We start from the raw sequence: 20840 nt of genomic DNA, 5'->3' as shown, positions 1-20840 counted from the left end.
CTCCTCTACACTCTAACCACTAGGCTACCTGCCTCCTCTAACCACTAGGCTACCTGCCTCCTCTACACTCTAACCACTAGACTACCTGCCGCCTCTACACTCTAACCAGTAGGCTACCTGCCGCCTCTACACTCTAACCACTAGACTACCTGCCTCCTCTACACTCTAACCACTAGACTACCTGCCTCCTCTACACTCTAACCACTAGACTACCTGCCTCCTCTACACTCTAACCACTAGACTACCTGCCTCCTCTACACTCTAACCACTAGACTACCTGCCTCCTCTACACTCTAACCACTAGACTACCTGCCTCCTCTACACTCTAACCGCTAGACTACCTGCCTCCTCTAACCACTAGGCCACCTGCCTCCTCTAACCACTAGGCTACCTGCCTCCTCTACACTCTAACCACTAGGCTACCTGCCCCCTCTATACTCTAACCACTAGGCTACCTGCCTCCTCTACACTCTAACCACTAGGCTACCTGCCTCCTCTACACTCTAACCACTAGACTACCTGCCTCCTCTACACTCTAACCACTAGACTACCTGCCTCCTCTAACCACTAGTCTACCTGCCTCCTCTACACTCTAACCACTAGGCTACCTGCCTCCTCTACACTCTAACCACTAGGCTACCTGCCTCCTCTAACCACTAGGCCACCTGCCTCCTCTAACCACTAGGCTACCTGCCTCCTCTACACTCTAACCACTAGGCTACCTGCCCCCTCTATACTCTAACCACTAGGCTACCTGCCTCCTCTACACTCTAACCACTAGACTACCTGCCTCCTCTACTCTCTAACCACTAGGCTACCTGCCTCCTCTACACTCTAACCACTAGGCTACCTGCCGCCTCTACACTCTAACCACTAGACTACCTGCCTCCTCTACACTCTAACCACTAGGCTACCTGCCCCCTCTACACTCTAACCACTAGACTACCTGCCTCCTCTACACTCTAACCACTAGTCTACCTGCCTCCTCTACACTCTAACCACTAGACTACCTGCCTCCTCTACACTCTAACCACTAGACTACCTGCCTCCTCTACACTCTAACCACTAGACTACCTGCCTCCTCTACACTCTAACCACTAGTCTACCTGCCTCCTCTACACTCTAACCACTAGGCTACCTGCCCCCTCTACACTCTAACCACTAGACTACCTGCCTCCTCTACACTCTAACCACTAGACTACCTGCCTCCTCTACACTCTAACCACTAGGCTACCTGCCCCCTCTATACTCTAACCACTAGGCTACCTGCCTCCTCTACACTCTAACCACTAGACTACCTGCCTCCTCTAACCACTAGTCTACCTGCCTCCTCTACACTCTAACCACTAGGCTACCTGCCCCCTCTATACTCTAACCACTAGACTACCTGCCTCCTCTAACCACTAGGCTACCTGCCTCCTCTAACCACTAGGCTACCTGCCTCCTCTACACTCTAACCACTAGGCTACCTGCCTCCTCTACACTCTAACCACTAGGCTACCTGCCTCCTCTACACTCTAACCACTAGGCTACCTGCCTCCTCTACACTCTAACCACTAGGCTACCTGCCTCCTCTACACTCTAACCACTAGGCTACCTGCCTCCTCTACACTCTAACCACTAGGCTACCTGCCTCCTCTACACTCTAACCACTAGACTACCTGCCTCCTCTAACCACTACCTGCCTCCTCTAACCACTGCCTCCTCTACACTCTAACCACTAGACTACCTGCCTCCTCTACACTCTAACCACTAGGCTACCTGCCTCCTCTACACTCTAACCACTAGACTACCTGCCTCCTCTACACTAACCACTAGGCTACCTGCCTCCTCTAACCACTAGACTACCTGCCTCCTCTACACTCTAACCACTAGGCTACCTGCCTCCTCTACACTCTAACCACTAGACTACCTGCCTCCTCTACACTCTAACCACAAGGCTACCTGCCTCCTCTACACTCTAACCACTAGACTACCTGCCTCTTCTACACTCTAACCACTAGGCTACCTGCCTCCTCTACACTCTAACCACTAGGCTACCTGCCTCCTCTACACTCTAACCACTAGGCTACCTGTCTCCTCTACACTCTAACCACTAGACTACCTGCCTCCTCTACACTCTAACCACTAGGCTACCTGCCTCCTCTACACTCTAACCACTAGGTTACCTACCTCCTCTACACTCTAACCACTAGGCTACCTGCCTCCTCTACACTCTAACCACTAGGCTACCTGCCGCCTCTAACCACTAGGCTACCTGCCTCCTCTACACTCTAACCACTAGACTTCCTGCCTCCTCTACACTCTAACCACTGGATTACCTACCTCCTCTACACTCTAACCACTAGGCTACCTGCCTCCTCTACACTCTAACCACTAGTCTACCTGCCTCCTCTACACTCTAACCACTAGGCTACCTGCCTCCTCTACACTCTAACCACTAGACTACCTGCCTCCTCTACACTCTAACCACTAGGCTACCTGCCTCCTCTACACTCTAACCACTAGACCACCTGCCTCCTCTACACTCTAACCACTAGGCTACCTGCCTCCTCTACACTCTAACCACTAGGCTACCTGCCTCCTCTACACTCTAACCACTAGGCTACCTGCCTCCTCTACACTCTAACCACTAGACTACCTGCCTCCTCTAACCACTAGGCTACCTGCCTCCTCTACACTCTAACCACTAGGCTACCTGCCCCCTCTATACTCTAACCACTAGACTACCTGCCTCCTCTAACCACTAGGCTACCTGCCTCCTCTACACTCTAACCACTAGGCTACCTGCCGCCTCTAACCACTAGGCTACCTGCCTCCTCTACACTCTAACCACTAGACTACCTGCCTCCTCTACACTCTAACCACTAGGCTACCTGCCTCCTCTACACTCTAACCACTAGGTTACCTGCCTCCTCTACACTCTAACCACTAGACTACCTGCCTCCTCTACACTCTAACCACTAGACTACCTGCCTCCTCTACACTCTAACCACTAGGCTACCTACCGCCTCTACACTCTAACCACTAGACTACCTGCCTCCTCTACACTCTAACCACTAGTCTACCTGCCTCCTCTACACTCTAACCACTAGGCTACCTGCCTCCTCTACACTCTAACCACTAGGCTACCTGCCTCCTCTACACTCTAACCACTAGGCTACCTGCCTCCTCTACACTCTAACCACTAGACTACCTGCCTCCTCTACACTCTAACCACTAGACTACCTGCCTCCTCTACACTCTAACCACTAGGCTACCTGCCTCCTCTACACTCTAACCACTAGTCTACCTGCCTCCTCTAACCACTAGTCTACCTGCCTCCGCTACACTCTAACCACTAGACTACCTGCCTCCTCTACACTCTAACCACTAGACTACCTGCCTCCTCTACACTCTAACCACTAGGCTACCTGCCTCCTCTACACTCTAACCACTAGGCTACCTGCCTCCTCTACACTCTAACCACTAGGCTACCTGCCTCCTCTACACTCTAACCACTAGGCTACCTGCCTCCTCTACACTCTAACCACTAGGCTACCTGCCTCCTCTACACTCTAACCACTAGACTACCTGCCTCCTCTACACTCTAACCACTAGTCTACCTGCCTCCGCTACACTCTAACCACTAGACTACCTGCCTCCTCTACACTCTAACCACTAGGCTACCTGCCTCCTCTACACTCTAACCACTAGACTACCTGCCTCCTCTACACTCTAACCACTAGGCTACCTGCCTCCTCTACACTCTAACCACTAGGCTACCTGCCTCCTCTACACTCTAACCACTAGACTACCTGCCTCCTCTAACCACTAGGCTACCTGCCTCCTCTACACTCTAACCACTAGGCTACCTGCCTCCTCTACACTCTAACCACTAGGCTGCCTGCTGCCCTCAATCTGTTCTGCTCTATCAGTCGATCAATCAGGTTTCAATAGACTCTCTCTCTGTTTGTCTCTCTCTCTCTCTCTCAGTCCGTCTCCAGTTTTGGCTCTAGGGAAGTTTGTGACTCATCGTAGGGGAGCAACAACCGCCAAACACAAAGCCCCCAAGAGGAAACTCAGTGTAAGGCCCATTCCAATCCACTCCATCCTTCCTTCACTACTCTGTTCCGCTCCATCCTACCGTCACTCCCCCGAGGCCCCGTTCTCCCGCTCCGCTCCATCCTACCGTCACTCCCCTGAGGCCCCGTTCTTCCGATCCATCCTACCGTCACTCCCCGAGGCCCCGTTCTCCCGATCCATCCTACCGTCACTCCCCCCGAGGCCCCGTTCTCCCAATCCATCCTACCGTCACTCCCCCCGAGGCCCCGTTCTCCCTATCCGCTCCATCCTACCGTCACTCCCCCCGAGGCCCCGTTCTCCCGATCTGCTCCATCCTACCGTCACTCCCCCCGAGCCCCCGTTCTCCCGCTCCATCCTACTATCACTCCCCCCGAGGCCCCGTTCTCCCTATCCGCTCCATCCTACCGTCACTCCCCCCGAGGTCCCGTTCTCCCGATCCGCTCCATCCTACCGTCACTCCCCCCGAGGCCCCGTTCTCCCGCTCCATCCTACCGTCACTCCCCCGAGGCCCCGTTCTCCCGATCCGCTCCATCCTACCGTCACTCCCCCCGAGGCCCTGTTCTCCCGCTCCATCCTACCGTCACTCCCCCCGATGCCCCGTTCGCACGCTCCATCCCTTCTCCATAGTGGCTCTGGTCATAAATTGTGAGCTACATCGTGTCCCCTGAGACATCCTAACCCCTGTCTGTCTCTCTCTGTTTGTGACTGTCTCTCTCTCTGTGAGTGTCTCTCTGTCTCTCTGTGTGTGTCTCTCTGTGTGTGTCTCTCTGTCTCTCTCTGTGTGTCTGTCTCTCTGTGTGTCTCTGTATCTCTCTGTTTGTGTGTCTGTCTCTCTCTCTCTCTCTCTCTCTCTCTGTTTGTGTGTCTGTCTCTCTCTCTCTGTGTGTCTCTCTTTCTGTGTGTCTCTGTCTCTCTCTGTGTGTGTCTCTTGTCTTCTCAGGTCCTGCTAGCCCAGCTCAGCCTCAACTCCTCTGATGACTTCGTCCAGGGTGGAAGAGAAGAAGGGGGAGGGGTCCAGCGTTCCTTCCCTCGCCGTGCCAAACAGGGGCGCCGCCGGGCCCTGGCCAACGCTGACAGCTCATTGGCCGACCTGGGTAACAGCGGAGTAACCAACAGTAACGGTTTCCTGCGAGATATCTCTCTGAACGAGTCGCCCGAGCGCTCCTGCCACAGGAAACCTCTCTTCTCCTCCACCCCCAGCTCACGTGCCCTCCCTCCTCCTCCCTCCTCCCTCCGTCCACCCATCTCTCTGAGCACCACCCAGGAGGAGCTCAATGTTCCAGAGGACCCCCTCTCTCTCACAGAGCTGCGCCAGCTGTGGTCCCTGGGCCAGGCAGTGGGACAACCAGAGGTAGGAACCCGTGAAGAGCCGACTCCCCGTGGATCAACCAGTCTGAGGAGTAACAGGAGCCGGAATGGAGGCTCAGCGATCCAAGATGGCGTTGGTGAGCAGCCGAGCCCGGAGCTGTTCTCCGCGGTTGCCTGTGAGCAGACTGACCCAGACAGGGCCGGGGAGGAAACTGAGGACGGCAGCCATTTTGTGTCAGCGATGGTGGGACAGGATTGGCTGGCTGAGGTCGTGAAGGAGAGGTGTCTGACACGGTGCTGTGCCGTACGGCTAGAGAGACACAAACTGCACGATGACACCACATGTTCACCCTGCATCGACCAGACACGGTCACACGACAACGGGCGGGACAGTCTCGTCCCTAAAGACCACGTTCCCAGGGACAGTCTCGTCCCTAAAGAGCACGTTCCCAGGGACAGTCTCGTCCCTAAAGAGCACGTTCCCAGGGACAGTCTCGTCCCTATAGACCACGTTCCCAGGGACAGTCTCGTCCCTATAGAGCACGTTCCCAGGGACAGTCTCGTCCCTAAAGAGCACGTTCCCAGGGACAGTCTCGTCCCTATAGAGCACGTTCCCAGGGACAGTCTCGTCCCTAAAGAGCACGTTCCCAGGGACAGTCTCGTCCCTAAAGACCACGTTCCCAGGGACAGTCTCGTCCCTAAAGACCACGTTCCCAGGGACAGTCTCGTCCCTAAAGAGCACGTTCCCAGGGACAGTCTCGGCCCTATAGAGCAGGTTCCCAAGGACAGTCTCGTCCCTAAAGACCACGTTCCCATGGACAGTCTCGTCCCTATAGAGCACGTTCCCAAGGACAGTCTCGTCCCTAAAGACCACGTTCCCATGGACAGTCTCGTCCCTATAGAGCACGTTCCCAAGGACAGTCTCGGCCCTATAGACCACGTTCCCAGGGACAGTCTCGTCCCTAAAGACCACGTTCCCAGGGACAGTCTCGTCCCTAAAGAGCACGTTCCCAAGGACAGTCTCGTCCCTAAAGACCACGTTCCCAGGGACAGTCTCGTCCCTAAAGACCACGTTCCCAGGGAAAACCCCCACAGAAGGAAGGTGGGAGGAGCTCCTAAAGAGCGGAGGCGGAGGAGCGTGTCTCGGGAGCGGCCCGCCACCAGTAGGAAGATGTGTGTGAGCGGTGTGAGTGTGAGCCGCTGGGGAAGGAGAGACGGAGCACCCAACAGCAGAGCAGCACCTCCTCCTGGCCGAGCTGGGGACTGCAGCATTACTGAACTGCTGTCTGCTCAACACACACATGGGGTAGGTGGTATCCACACACACACACACACACACACACACACACACACACACACACACACACACACACACACAGGGCAGGTGGTATCCACACACACACACACACACCAAAAGGTCAGGAGGTAGTATCCACACACACACACACGGGGTAGGTGGTATCCACACACACACACACACACACCAAAAGGTCAGGAGGTAGTATGCACAAACACACACACCAAAAGGTCAGTAGGTAGTCATTAGGTAGTATCTAGTCTATCAGACAGTATTATATTATATTGTTCCAGGTATCCAGTCTATCAGACAGTATTATATTATAATGTTCCAGGTATCCAGTCTATCAGACAGTATTATATTATATTGTTCCAGGTATCCAGTCTATCAGACAGTATTATATTATATTGTTCCAGGTATCCAGTCTATCAGACAGTATTATATTATATTGTTCCAGGTATCCAGTCTATCAGACAGTATTATATTATATTGTTCCAGGTATCCAGTCTATCAGACAGTATTATATTATAATGTTCCAGGTATCCAGTCTATCAGACAGTATTATATTATAATGTTCCAGGTATCCAGTCTATCAGACAGTATTATATTAAATTGTTCCAGGTATCCAGTCTATCAGACAGTATTATATTATATTGTTCCAGGTATCCAGTCTATCAGACAGTATTATATTATAATGTTAACAACCCTCCAGGCAAGCTTCAATGCCATACAACTCTCCTTCCGTGGCCTCCAATTGCTCTTAAATACAAGTAAAACTAAATGCATGCTCTTCAACCGATCGCTACCTGCACCTACCCGCCTGTCCAACATACTACTCTGGACGGCTCTGACTTAGAATACGTGGACAACTACAAATACTTAGGTGTCTGGTTAGACTGTAAACTCTCCTTCCAGACCCATATCAAACATCTCCAATCCAAAGTTAAATCTAGAATTGGCTTCCTATTTCGCAACAAAGCATCCTTCACTCATGCTGCCAAACATACCCTTGTAAAACTGACCATCCTACCGATCCTCGACTTTGGCGATGTCATTTACAAAATAGCCTCCAATACCCTACTCAACAAATTGGATGCAGTCTATCACAGTGCAATCCGTTTTATCACCAAAGCCCCATATACTACCCACCATTGCGACCTGTACGCTCTCGTTGGCTGGCCCTCGCTTCATACTCGTCGCCAAACCCACTGGCTCCATGTCATCTACAAGACCCTGCTAGGTAAAGTCCCCCCTTATCTCAGCTCGCTGGTCACCATAGCATCTCCCACCTGTAGCACACGCTCCAGCAGGTATATCTCTCTGGTCACCCCCAAAACCAATTCTTTCTTTGGCCGCCTCTCCTTCCAGTTCTCTGCTGCCAATGACTGGAACGAACTACAAAAATCTCTGAAACTGGAAACACTTATCTCCCTCACTAGCTTTAAGCACCAACTGTCAGAGCAGCTCACAGATTACTGCACCTGTACATAGCCCACCTATAATTTAGCCCAAACAACTACCTCTTTCCCAACTGTATTTAATTTTAATTAATTCATTTATTTTGCTCCTTTGCACCCCATTATTTTTATTTCTACTTTGCATACTACTCTACTATATTATATTGTTCCAGGTATCCAGTCTATCAGACAGTATTATATTATGATGTTCCAGGTATCCAGTCTATCAGACAGTATTATATTATGATGTTCCAGGTATCCAGTCTATCAGACAGTATTATATTATGATGTTCCAGGTATCCAGTCTATCAGACCGTATGGTATTGGGGACTCCAGTTCGTGGTACCAGACTCCATCTGTCCTCTCTGCTGGTCAACCTCACTCCTGAGACTCACACCTGGAGTCGCCTCAAAGCTGCCCTCTCCCTACACAGGAAGACCAAAGGTACGTCTCTCTGTGTGTGTCTCTCTCTGTGTCTCTGTCTCTCTCTCTGTGAGTGACCCGAAAGGTACCTCTCTCTGTGTCTCGGTCTCTCTGTCTCTTTAAGAGAGAGACACGGACAGAGAGGGACAGAGACACACAGAGAGAGAGTGTCTGTCTCTCTTACTCTCTCTCTCTGTGTCTCTCTTACTCTCTCTGTCTCTCGGTCTCTCTCTGTGTCTGTCTCTCTGTGACTGAGTGACCAACATGACCAGTCAGCTGTCACTTTCATCTCTCTCTGTCTCTCTGTTTCTGTCTGTTTCTCCCTCTCTCTCTCTCCTATCTCTCTCTCTCTCTGTTTCTCTCTCTCTCTGTCTCTCTCTCTCTCTCTCTCTGTCTCTCTTTCTCTGTTTCTCTCTCTCTCTCTCTTACTCTCTCTGTCTCTCTCTCTCTCTCTTACTCTCTCTGTCTCTCTCTCTCTCTTACTCTCTCTGTCTCTCTCTCTCTCTCTTACTCTCTCTGTCTCTCTCTGTGTCTGTCTCTCTGTGACTGAGTGACCAACAGCTGTCACTTTCATCTCCCTCTCTCTCTCTCTCTGTCTCTCTCTGTCTCTCGGTCTCTCTGTTTCTCCCTCTCTCTCTGTGTCTGTCTCTCTCTGTCCGTGTCTCTCTCGGTCTCTCTCTCTCTCTCTGTCCGTGTCTCTCTCTCTCTGTGTCTGTCTCTCTCTGTCCGTGTCTCTCTCGGTCTCTCTCTCTCTCTCTGTCCGTGTCTCTCTCGGTCTCTCTCTCTCTCTGTGACAGCTGTCATTGTGTTGATGACTGCAGTGTTAAATGACTTGTTGTTTTTGTCCCCCCTCAGCGTTCCTGACTCCGAAGAGGCCTCTCTACCTGCTGTCCTCTCCTGAGGCGGAGCTAGGGGTGGGACTAGAGGCGGAGCTAGAGGCGGAGCTAGGTGATGTCAGTCAAAAACTGTTCTCCACGCCCCGCAACACGCCCCGCCCACCAAACCTCCGCTCAACGATACGGGGGAGCGCTCCTCTGGTACACACACACACACACACACACACACACACACACACACACACACACACACACACACACATATATAGTAAAAATACACATGTACTCTGTGTGTGTGTGTTCTCTATAGAGTGTGTATCGTGTGTGTGTGTTCTCTATAGAGTGTGTATCTGTGTGTGTGTGTGTTCTCTATAGAGTGTGTATCTGTGTGTGTGTGTGTTCTCTATAGAGTGTGTATCGTGTGTGTGTGTTCTCTATAGAGTGTGTATCGTGTGTGTGTGTTCTCTATAGAGTGTGTATCTGTGTGTGTGTGTGTTTCTCTATAGAGTGTGTATCGTGTGTGTGTGTTCTCTATAGAGTGTGTATCGTGTGTGTGTGTTCTCTATAGAGTGTGTATCTGTGTGTGTGTGTGTTCTCTATAGAGTGTGTATCTGTGTGTGTGTGTGTTCTCTATAGAGTGTGTATCGTGTGTGTGTGTGTGTTCTCTGTAGAGTGTGTATCTGTGTGTGTGTTCTCTGTAGAGTGTGTATCTGTGTGTGTGTTCTCTATAGAGTGTGTATCGTGTGTGTGTGTTCTCTATAGAGTGTGTATCTGTGTGTGTGTGTGTTCTCTATAGAGTGTGTATCTGTGTGTGTGTGTGTTCTCTATAGAGTGTGTATCGTGTGTGTGTGTTCTCTGTAGAGTGTGTATCTGTGTGTGTGTTCTCTGTAGAGTGTGTATCTGTGTGTGTGTTCTCTGTAGAGTGTGTATCGTGTGTGTGTGTGTGTGTTCTCTATAGAGTGTGTATCTGTGTGTGTGTGTGTTCTCTGTAGAGTGTGTATCTGTGTGTGTGTGTGTTCTCTGTAGAGTGTGTATCTGTGTGTGTGTGTGTTCTCTGTAGAGTGTGTATCTGTGTGTGTGTGTGTTCTCTGTAGAGTGTGTATCTGTGTGTGTGTGTGTTCTCTGTAGAGTGTGTATCGTGTGTGTGTGTGTGTTCTCTGTAGAGTGTGTATCTGTGTGTGTGTTCTCTATAGAGTGTGTATCTGTGTGTGTGTGTGTTCTCTGTAGAGTGTGTATCTGTGTGTGTGTGTGTTCTCTGTAGAGTGTGTATCTGTGTGTGTGTGTGTTCTCTGTAGAGTGTGTATCTGTGTGTGTGTGTTCTCTATAGAGTGTGTATCGTGTGTGTGTTCTCTATAGAGTGTGTATCTGTGTGTGTGTGTGTTCTCTGTAGAGTGTGTATCGTGTGTGTGTGTTCTCTATAGAGTGTGTATCTGTGTGTGTGTGTGTTCTCTGTAGAGTGTGTATCTGTGTGTGTGTGTGTGTTCTCTGTAGAGTGTGTATCTGTGTGTGTGTGTGTGTTCTCTGTAGAGTGTGTATCTGTGTGTGTGTGTGTTCTCTGTAGAGTGTGTATCGTGTGTGTGTTCTCTGTAGAGTGTGTATCTGTGTGTGTGTGTGTTCTCTGTAGAGTGTGTATCTGTGTGTGTGTTCTCTATAGAGTGTGTATCTGTGTGTGTGTGTGTGTTCTCTATAGAGTGTGTATCTGTGTGTGTGTGTGTTCTCTGTAGAGTGTGTATCGTGTGTGTGTTCTCTATAGAGTGTGTATCGTGTGTGTGTGTTCTCTGTAGAGTGTGTATCTGTGTGTGTTCTCTGTAGAGTGTGTATCTGTGTGTGGTGTTCTCTGTAGAGTGTGTATCGTGTGTGTGTGTGTGTTCTCTGTAGAGTGTGTATCGTGTGTGTGTGTGTTCTCTATAGAGTGTGTATCTAATGTGTGTGTGTGTTCTCTGTAGAGTGTCTATCGTGTGTGTTCTCTGTAGAGTGTGTATCGTGTGTGTGTGTTCTCTGTAGAGTGTGTATCGTGTGTGTGTGTTCTCTGTAGAGTGTGTATCGTGTGTGTGTGTTCTCTGTAGAGTGTGTATCTAATGTGTGTGTGTTCTCTGTAGAGTGTGTGTGTGTGTGTGTTCTCTGTAGAGTGTGTATCTAATGTGTGTGTGTTCTCTGTAGAGTGTGTATCTAATGTGTGTGTGTTCTCTGTAGAGTGTATCTGTGTGTGTGTGTGTGTGTGTGTGTGTTCTCTGTAGAGTGTGTATCTAATGTGTGTGTGTGTGTGTGTGTGTGTGTGTGTGTGTGTGTGTGTGTGTGTGTGTGTGTGTGTTCTCTGTAGAGTGTGTATTCGTTAGACGGAGAGCTGTCTGATGACCAGAAGGTGTTTTCGGAGTGTAACCAGACAGGACCTCTGGGCTTCCAGGACTGTCTCCCAGCAGCCAGGATGAAGCTGTGTAGGAAGATCGGAGAGGGGACCTTCGGAGAGGTCTTCAGTACCCACCAACACCTCTGGAGACGCCGTTGCTCTCAAGGTAGGAGAGGAACCGTGGAGATCATTCCGGTCTCTCTCTCTCGCTGTCTGTCTCGCTGTCTGTCTCTCTCTCTCTGTAGATTATCCCAGTCTCTCTCTCTCTCTCTCTCTCTGGAGATTAATCCCAGTCTCTCTCTGGAGATTATCCCAGTCTCTCTCTCTCTCTGGAGATTATCCCAGTCTCTCTCTCTCTCTGGAGATTATCCCAGTCTTCTCTCTCTCTCTCTGGAGATTATCCCAGTCTCTCTCTCTCTCTCTCCTCTGTAGATTATCCCAGTCTCTCTCTCTTCTCTCTCTCTCTCTCTCTCTCTCTCTCTGTAGATTATCCCAGTCTCTCTCTCTCTCTGTAGATTATCCCAGTCTCTCTCTCTCTCTGTAGATTATCCCAGTCTCTCTCTCATCTCTCTGTAGATTATCCCAGTCTCTCTCTCTCTCTGTAGATTATCCCAGTCTCTCTCTCTCTCTCTGTAGATTATCCCAGTCTCTCTCTCTCTCTCTCTGTAGATTATCCCAGTCTCCCTCTCTCTCTCTCTGTAGATATCCAGTCTCTCTCTCTCTCTCTGTAGATTATCCCAGTCTCTTCTGTAGATTATCCCAGTCTCTCTCTGTAGATTATCCCAGTCTCTCTCTCTCTCTCTGTAGATTATCCCAGTCTCTCTCTGTAGATTATCCCAGTCTCTCTCTGTAGATTATCCCAGTCTCTCTCTGTAGATTATCCCAGTCTCTCTCTGTAGATTATCCCAGTCTCTCTCTGTAGATTATCCCAGTCTCTCTCTCTCTCTCTCTGTAGATTATCCAGTCTCTCTCTCTCTCTCTCTGGAGATTATCCCAGTCTCTCTCTCTCTCCTCTCTCTCTGGAGATTATCCCAGTGTCTCTCTCTCTCTCTCTCTCTCTCTGGAGATTATCCCAGTCTCTCTCTCTCTCTCTCTGTAGATTATCCCAGTCTCTCTCTCTCTCTCTGTAGATTATCCCAGTCTCTCTCTCTCTCTCTGTAGATTATCCCAGTCTCTCTCTGTAGATTATCCCAGTCTCTCTCTGTAGATTATCCCAGTCTCTCTCTCTCTCTCTGTAGATTATCCCAGTCTCTCTCTGTAGATTATCCCAGTCTCTCTCTGTAGATTATCCCAGTCTCTCTCTGTAGATTATCCCAGTCTCTCTCTGTAGATTATCCCAGTCTCTCTCTGTAGATTATCCCAGTCTCTCTCTCTCTCTCTCTGTAGATTATCCCAGTCTCTCTCTCTCTCTCTCTGGAGATTATCCCAGTCTCTCTCTCTCTCTCTCTCTCTGGAGATTATCCCAGTGTCTCTCTCTCTCTCTCTCTCTCTCTGGAGATTATCCCAGTCTCTCTCTCTCTCTCTCTCTCTGGAGATTATCCCAGTCTCTCTCTCTCTCTCTCTCTCTCTGGAGATTATCCCAGTCTCTCTCTCTCTCTCTCTGGAGATTATCCCAGTCTCTCTCTCTCTCTCTCTGGAGATTATCCCAGTCTCTCTCTCTCTCTCTGGAGATTATCCCAGTCTCTCTCTCTCTCTCTCTGGAGATTATCCCAGTCTCTCTCTCTCTCTCTCTGGAGATTATCCCAGTCTCTCTCTCTCTCTCTGGAGATTATCCCAGTCTCTCTCTCTCTCTCTGTAGATTATCCCAGTCTCTCTCTCTCTCTCTGTAGATTATCCCAGTCTCTCTCTCTCTCTCTGTAGATTATCCCAGTCTCTCTCTCTCTCTCTGTAGATTATCCCAGTCTCTCTCTCTCTCTCTGTAGATTATCCCAGTCTCTCTCTGTAGATTATCCCAGTCTCTCTCTCTCTCTCTCTGTAGATTATCACAGTCTCTCTCTGTAGATTATCCCAGTCTCTCTCTCTCTCTCTGTAGATTATCCCAGTCTCTCTCTCTCTCTCTGTAGATTATCCCAGTCTCTCTCTCTCTCTCTGTAGATTATCCCAGTCTCTCTCTGTAGATTATCCCAGTCTCTCTCTCTCTCTCTCTGTAGATTATCCCAGTCTCTCTCTCTCTCTCTCTCTCTCTGTAGATTATCCCAGTCTCTCTCTCTCTCTCTCTCTCTGGAGATTATCCCAGTCTCTCTCTCTCTCTCTCTCTCTCTGGAGATTATCCCAGTCTCTCTCTCTCTCTCTCTCTCTGGAGATTATCCCAGTCTCTCTCTCTCTCTCTCTCTCTGGAGATTATCCCAGTCTCTCTCTCTCTCTCTCTCTCTGGAGATTATCCCAGTCTCTCTCTCTCTCTCTCTCTCTCGGGAGATTATCCCAGTCTCTCTCTCTCTCTCTGGAGATTATCCCAGTCTCTCTCTCTCTCTCTGGAGATTATCCCAGTCTCTCTCTCTCTCTGGAGATTATCCCAGTCTCTCTCTCTCTCTGTAGATTATCCCAGTCTCTCTCTCTCTCTCTGATAGATTATCCACCGTCTCTCTCTCTCTCTCTGTAGATTATCCCAGTCTCTCTCTCTCTCTGTAGATTATCCCAGTCTCTCTCTCTCTCTCTGTAGATTATCACAGTCTCTCTCTCTCTGTAGATTATCCCAGTCTCTCTCTCTCTCTCTGTAGATCATCCCAGTCTCTCTCTCTCTCTCTCTGTAGATCATCCCAGTCTCTCTCTCTCTCTCTCTCTCTCTGGAGATTATCCCAGTCTCTCTCTCTCTCTCTCTCTCTCTCTGGAGATATCCCAGTCTCTCTCTCTCTCTCTCTCTCTCTGGAGATTATCCAGTCTCCTCTCTCTCTCTCTCTCTCTGGAGATTATCCAGTCTCTCTCTCTCTCTCTCTGGAGATTATCCCAGTCCTCTCTCTCTCTCTCTCTGGAGATTATCCCAGTCTCCTCTCTCTCTCTCTCTCTGTAGATTATCCCAGTCTCTCTCTCTCTCTCTGTAGATCATCCCAGTCTCTCTCTCTCTCTCTCTGTAGATTATCCCAGTAGAAGGATGTGACCAGGTGAATGGAGAGGAACAGAAAACCTTTGGAGAAATCCCTCCACGAGATTATCATCTCCAAGTACGACCCTAACCTGCTAATACACTGTGAATCTGAGACCCCTGACCCTAACCTGCTAATATATAAAATACACTGTGAATCTGAGACCCTAACCTGCTAATATATAAAATACACTGTGAATCTGAGACCCTGACCCTAACCTGCTAATATATAAACTACACTGTGAATCTGAGACCCTAACCTGCTAATATATAAAATACACTGTGAATCTGAGACCCTAACCTGCTAATATATAAAATACACTGTGAATCTGAGACCCTGACCCTAACCTGCTAATATATAAACTACACTGTGAATCTGAGACCCTGACCCTAACCTGCTAATATATAAAATACACTGTGAATCTGAGACCCTGACCCTAACCTGCTAATATAGAAAATACACTGTGAATCTGAGACCCTAACCTGCAATATAGAAAATACACTGTGAATCTGAGACCCTGACCCTAACCTGCTAATATATAAAATACACTGTGAATCTGAGACCCTGACCCTAACCTGCTAATATAGAAAATACACTGTGAATCTGAGACCCTAACCTGCAATATAGAAATACACTGTGAATCTGAGACCCTGACCCTAACCTGCTAATATAGAAACTACACTGTGAATCTGAGACCCTGACCTGCTAATATAGACAATACACTGTGAATCTGAGACCCTGACCCTAACCTGCTAATATAGAAAATACAACTGTGAATCTGAGACCCTAACCTGCTAATATATAAAATACACTGTGAATCTGAGACCCTAACCTGCTAATAATAAAATACACTGTGAATCTGAGACCTGACCCTAACCTGCTAATACACTGTGAATCTGAGACCCTGACCCTAACCTGCTAATATAGAAACTACACTGTGAATCTGAGACCCTAACGCTGCTAATATATAAAATACACTGTGAATCTGAGACCCTGACCCCTAACCTGCTAATATATAAAATACACTGTGAATCTGAGACCCTAACCTGCTAATATAGAAAATACACTGTGAATCTGAGACCCTAACCTGCTAATATATAAAATACACTGTGAATCTGAGACCCTGACCCTAACCTGCTAATATATAAAATACACTGTGAATCTGAGACCCTGACCCTAACCTGCTAATATATAACATACACTGTGAATCTGAGACCCTAACCTGTTAATATAGAAAATACACTGTGAATCTGAGACCCTAACCCTGCTAATATATAAATACACTGTGATCTGAGGACCCCTGACCCTAACCTGCTAATATAGACAATACACTGTGAATCTGAGACCCTAACCTGCTAATATATAAAATACACTGTGAATCTGAGACCCCTGACCCTAACCTGCTAATATATAACATACACTGTGAATCTGAGACCCTGACCCTAACCTGCTGATATAGAAAATACACTGTTGAATCTGAGACCCTAACCGGTTAATATATAACATACACTGTGAATCTGAGACCTGACCCTAACCTGCTAATATATAAAATCTGATCTGTCAGCATCTCAGCTTCTGTTCTGTCAGCATCTCAGCTTCTGTTCCGTCAGCATCTCAGCTTCTGTTCCGTCAGCATCTCAGCTTCTGTTCTGTCAGCATCTCAGCTTCTGTCTGTCAGCTTCTGTTCTGTCAGCATCTCAGCTTCTGTTCTGTCAGCATCTGTTCTGTCAGCTTCTGTTCTGTCAGCATCTCAGCTTCTGTTCTCTCAGCTTCTGTTCTGTCAGCATCTCAGCTTCTCTTCTCTCAGCTTCTGTTCTGTCAGCATCTCAGCTTCTGTTCTGTCAGCATCTCAGCTTCTGTTCTGTCAGCATCTCAGCTTCTGTTCTGTCAGCATCTCAGCTTCTGTTCTGTCAGCATCTCAGCTTCTGTTCTGTCAGCATCTCAGCTTCTCTTCTCTCAGCTTCTGTTCTGTCAGCATCTCAGCTTCTGTTCTGTCAGCGTCTCAGCTTCTGTTCTGTCAGCATCTCAGCTTCTGTTCTGTCAGCATCTCAGCTTCTGTTCTGTCAGCATCTCAGCTTCTGTTCTGTCAGCATCTCAGCTTCTGTTCTATCAGCATCTCAGCTTCTCTTCTCTCAGCTTCTGTTCTGTCAGCATCTCAGCTTCTGTTCTGTCAGCATCTCAGCTCTGTCAGCATCTCGCTTTGTTCTGTCAGCATCTCAGCTTCTGTTCTGTCAGATCTCAGCTTCTGTTCTGTCAGCGTCTCAGCTTCTGTTCTGTCAGGCGTCTCAGCTTCTGTTCTGTCAGCGTCTCAGCTTCTGTTCTGTCAGCGTCTCAGCTTCTGTTCTGTCAGCATCTCTTCTCTCAGCTTCTGTTCTGTCAGCATCTCAGCTTCTCTTCTCTCAGCTTCTGTTCTGTCCAGCATCTCAGCTTCTGTTCTGTGAGCATCTCAGCTTCTGTTCTGTGAGCATCTCAACTTCTGTTCTGTCAGCATCTCAACTTCTGTTTGTCAGCATCTCAGCTTCTGTTCGTCAGCATCTCAGCTTCTGTTCCGTCAGATCTCAGCATCTCTTCTGTCAGCATCTCAGTTTCTCTATCTGTCAGCATCTCAGTTTCTCTTCTGTCAGCATCTCAGTTTCTCTTCTGTCAGCATCTCAGTTTCTGTTCTGTCAGCTTCTGTTCTGTCAGCTTCTGTTCTGTCAGCTTCTGTTCTGTCAGCATCTGTTCTGTCAGCTTCTGTTCTGTCAGCATCTCAGCTTCTGTTCTGTCAGCATCTCAGCTTCTGTTCTGTCAGCATCTCTTCTGTCAGCATCTCAGCTTCTCTTCTCTCAGCTTCTGTTCTGTCAGCATCTCTTCTGTCAGCATCTCAGCTTCTCTTCTCTCAGCTTCTGTTCTGTCAGCATCCCAGCTTCTGTTCTGTCAGCATCTCAGCTTCTGTTCTGTCAGCATCTCAGCTTCTGTTCTGTCCGCATCTCAGCTTCTCTTCTGTCAGCATCTCAGCTTCTCTTCCGTCAGCATCTCAGCTTCTGTTCTGTAAGCTTCTCTTCTCTCAGCTTCTGTTCTGTCAGCATCTCAGCTTCTGTTCTGTCAGCATCTCAGCTTCTGTTCTGTCAGCATCTCAGCTTCTGTTCTGTCAGCATCTCAGCTTCTGTTCTGTCAGCATCTCAGCTTCTGTTCTGTCAGCATCTCAGCTTCTGTTCCGTCAGCATCTCAGCTTCTGTTCCATCAGCATCTCAGCATCTCTTCTGTCAGCATCTCAGCTTCTGTTCTGTCAGCATCTCAGCTTCTGTTTCTGTCAGCATCTCAGCTTCTGTTCTGTCAGCATCTCAGCTTCTGTTTCTGTCAGCATCTCAGCTTCTGTTCTGTCAGCATCTCAGCTTCTGTTCTGTCAGCATCTCAGCTTCTGTTCTGTCAGCATCTCAGCTTCTGTTCTGTCAGCATCTCAGCTTCTGATCCGTCAGCATCTCAGCTTCTGTTCCGTCAGCATCTCAGCTTCTGTTCTGTCAGCATCTCAGCTTCTGTTCTGTCAGCTTCTGGTTCTGTCAGCTTCTGTTCTGTCAGCTTCTGTTCTGTCAGCTTCTGTTCTGTCAGCATCTCTTCTGTCAGCTTCTGTTTTGTCAGCATCTCAGCTTCTGTTCTGTCAGCATCTCAGCTTCTGTTCTGTCAGCATCTCAGCTTCTGTTCTGTCAGCATCTCAGCTTCTGTTCTGTCAGCGTCTCAGCTTCTGTTCTGTCAGCGTCTCAGCTTCTGTTCTGTCAGCGTCTCAGCTTCTGTTCTGTCAGCGTCTCAGCTCTGTTCTGTCAGCGTCTCAGCTTCTGTTCTGTCAGCATCTCTTCTCTCAGCTTCTGTTCTGTCAGCATCTCAGCTTCTCTTCTCTCAGCTTCTGTTCTGTCAGCATCTCAGCTTCTGTTCTGTCAGCATCTCAACTTCTGTTCTGTGAGCATCTCAACTTCTGTTCTGTCAGCATCTCAACTTCTGTTCTGTCAGCATCTCAGCTTCTGTTCAGTCAGCATCTCAGCTTCTGTTCCGTCAGCATCTCAGCATCTCTTCTGTCAGCATCTGAGTTTCTCTTCTGTCAGCATCTCAGTTTCTCTTCTGTCAGCATCTCAGTTTCTCTTCTGTCAGCTTCTGTTCTGTCAGCCTCTGTTCTGTCAGCTTCTGTTCTGTCAGCTTCTGTTCTGTCAGCTTCTGTTTCTGTCAGCATCTCAGCTTTCTTTCTGTCAGCATCTCAGCTTCTGTTCTGTCAGCATCTCTTCTGTCGCATCTCAGCTTCTCTTCTCTCAGCTTCTGTTCTGTCAGCATCTCTTCTGTCAGCATCTCAGCTTCTCTTCTCTCAGCTTCTGTTCTGTCAGCATCTCAGCTTCTCTTCTCTCAGCTTCTGTTCTGTCAGCATCTCAGCTTCTGTTCTGTCAGCATCTCAACTTCTGTTCTGTCAGCATCTCAACTTCTGTTCCGTCAGCATCTCACAATCTCTTCTGTCAGCATCTGAGTTTCTCTTCTGTCAGCATCTCAGTTTCTCTTCTGTCAGCATCTCAGTTTCTCTTCTGTCAGCATCTCAGTTCTCTTCTGTCAGCTTCTGTTCTGTCAGCCTCTGTTCTGTCAGCTCTGTTCTGTCAGCTTCTGTTCTGTCAGCTTCTGTTCTGTCAGCATCTCAGCTTCTGTTCTGTCAGCATCTCAGCTTCCTGTTCTGTCAGCATCTCTTCTGTCAGCATCTCAGCTTCTCTTCTCTCAGCTTCTGTTCTGTCAGCATCTGTTCTGTCAGCATCTCAGCTTCTGTTCTGTCAGCATCTCAGCTTCTGTTCTGTCAGCATCTCTTCTGTCAGCATCTCAGCTTCTCTTCTCTCAGCTTCTGTTCTGTCAGCATCTCTTCTGTCAGCATCTCAGCTTCTCTTCTCTCAGCTTCTGTTCTGTCAGCATCCCAGCTTCTGTTCTGTCAGCATCTCAGCTTCTGTTCTGTCAGCATCTCAGCTTCTGTTCTGTCCGCATCTCAGCTTCTCTTCTGTCAGCATCTCAGCTTCTCCTCCGTCAGCATCTCAGCTTCTGTTCTGTAAGCTTCTCTTCTCTCAGCTTCTGTTCTGTCAGCATCTCAGCTTCTGTTCTGTCAGCATCTCAGCTTCTGTTCTGTCAGCATCTCAGCTTCTGTTCTGTCAGCATCTCAGCTTCTGTTCTGTCAGCATCTCAGCTTCTGTTCTGTCAGCATCTCAGCTTCTGTTCTGTCAGCATCTCAGCTTCTGTTCTGTCAGCATCTCAGCTTCTGTTCTGTCAGCATCTCAGCTTCTGTTCCGTCAGCATCTCAGCTTCTGTTCCGTCAGCATCTCAGCTTCTGTTCCGTCAGCATCTCAGCATCTCTTCTGTCAGCATCTCAGCTTCTGTTCTGTCAGCATCTCAGCTTCTGTTCTGTCAGCATCTCAGCTTCTGTTCTGTCAGCATCTCAGCTTCTGTTCTGTCAGCATCTCAGCTTCTGTTCTGTCAGCATCTCAGCTTCTGTTCTGTCAGCATCTCAGCTTCTGTTCTGTCAGCATCTCAGCTTCTGTTCTGTCAGCATCTCAGCTTCTGTTCCGTCAGCATCTCAGCTTCTGTTCCGTCAGCATCTCAGCTTCTGTTCTGTCAGCATCTCAGCTTCTGTTCTGTCAGCTTCTGTTCTGTCAGCTTCTGCTCTGTCAGCTTCTGTTCTGTCAGCTTCTGCTCTGTCAGCTTCTGTTCTGTCAGCTTCTGTTCTGTCAGCTTCTGTTCTGTCAGCTTCTGTTCTGTCAGCTTCTGTTCTGTCAGCTTCTGTTCTGTCAGCTTCTGTTCTGTCAGCTTCTGTTTTGTCAGCATCTCAGCTTCTGTTTTGTCAGCATCTCAGCTTCTGTTTTGTCAGCATCTCAGCCTCTGTTCTGTCAGCATCTCAGCTTCTGTTCTGTCAGCATCTGTTCCGTCAGCATCTCAGCATCTCTTCCTGCAGCATCTCAGCATCTCTTCTGTCAGCATCTCTTCTGTCAGCATCTCAGCTTCTGTTCTGTCAGCTTCTGTTCTGTCAGCTTCTGTTCT

At 48.6% G+C, this 20840-nt stretch overlaps 1 protein-coding gene across 2 annotated transcripts in view; it reads left to right on the top strand.

Moving 5' to 3' along the window:
* Positions 1-20840, top strand: part of LOC116352807 (uncharacterized) — a 33075-nt gene that overhangs the window by 3367 nt on the left and 8868 nt on the right. Inside the window, exons 5-10 of one of the 2 annotated variants that reach the window (XM_031814959.1) lie at positions 3976-4066; positions 5006-6679; positions 8424-8571; positions 9406-9587; positions 11707-11899; positions 14805-14891. In XM_031814959.1, coding sequence (XP_031670819.1) covers positions 3976-4066; positions 5006-6679; positions 8424-8571; positions 9406-9587; positions 11707-11899; positions 14805-14827 — 2311 coding nt within the window. In that variant the 3' untranslated portion in view covers positions 14828-14891. Of the gene's footprint in view, positions 1-3975; positions 4067-5005; positions 6680-6963; positions 7012-8423; positions 8572-9405; positions 9588-11706; positions 11900-14804; positions 14892-20840 lie in introns of those variants that run through there. The other variant, XM_031814960.1, reaches the window with a different exon arrangement.

Source organism: Oncorhynchus kisutch, unplaced genomic scaffold, assembly GCF_002021735.2.
Source record: "Oncorhynchus kisutch isolate 150728-3 unplaced genomic scaffold, Okis_V2 Okis07a-Okis12b_hom, whole genome shotgun sequence".
Taxonomy (NCBI): domain Eukaryota; kingdom Metazoa; phylum Chordata; class Actinopteri; order Salmoniformes; family Salmonidae; genus Oncorhynchus; species Oncorhynchus kisutch.
This window is presented reverse-complemented; position numbering and strand designations above follow the sequence as displayed.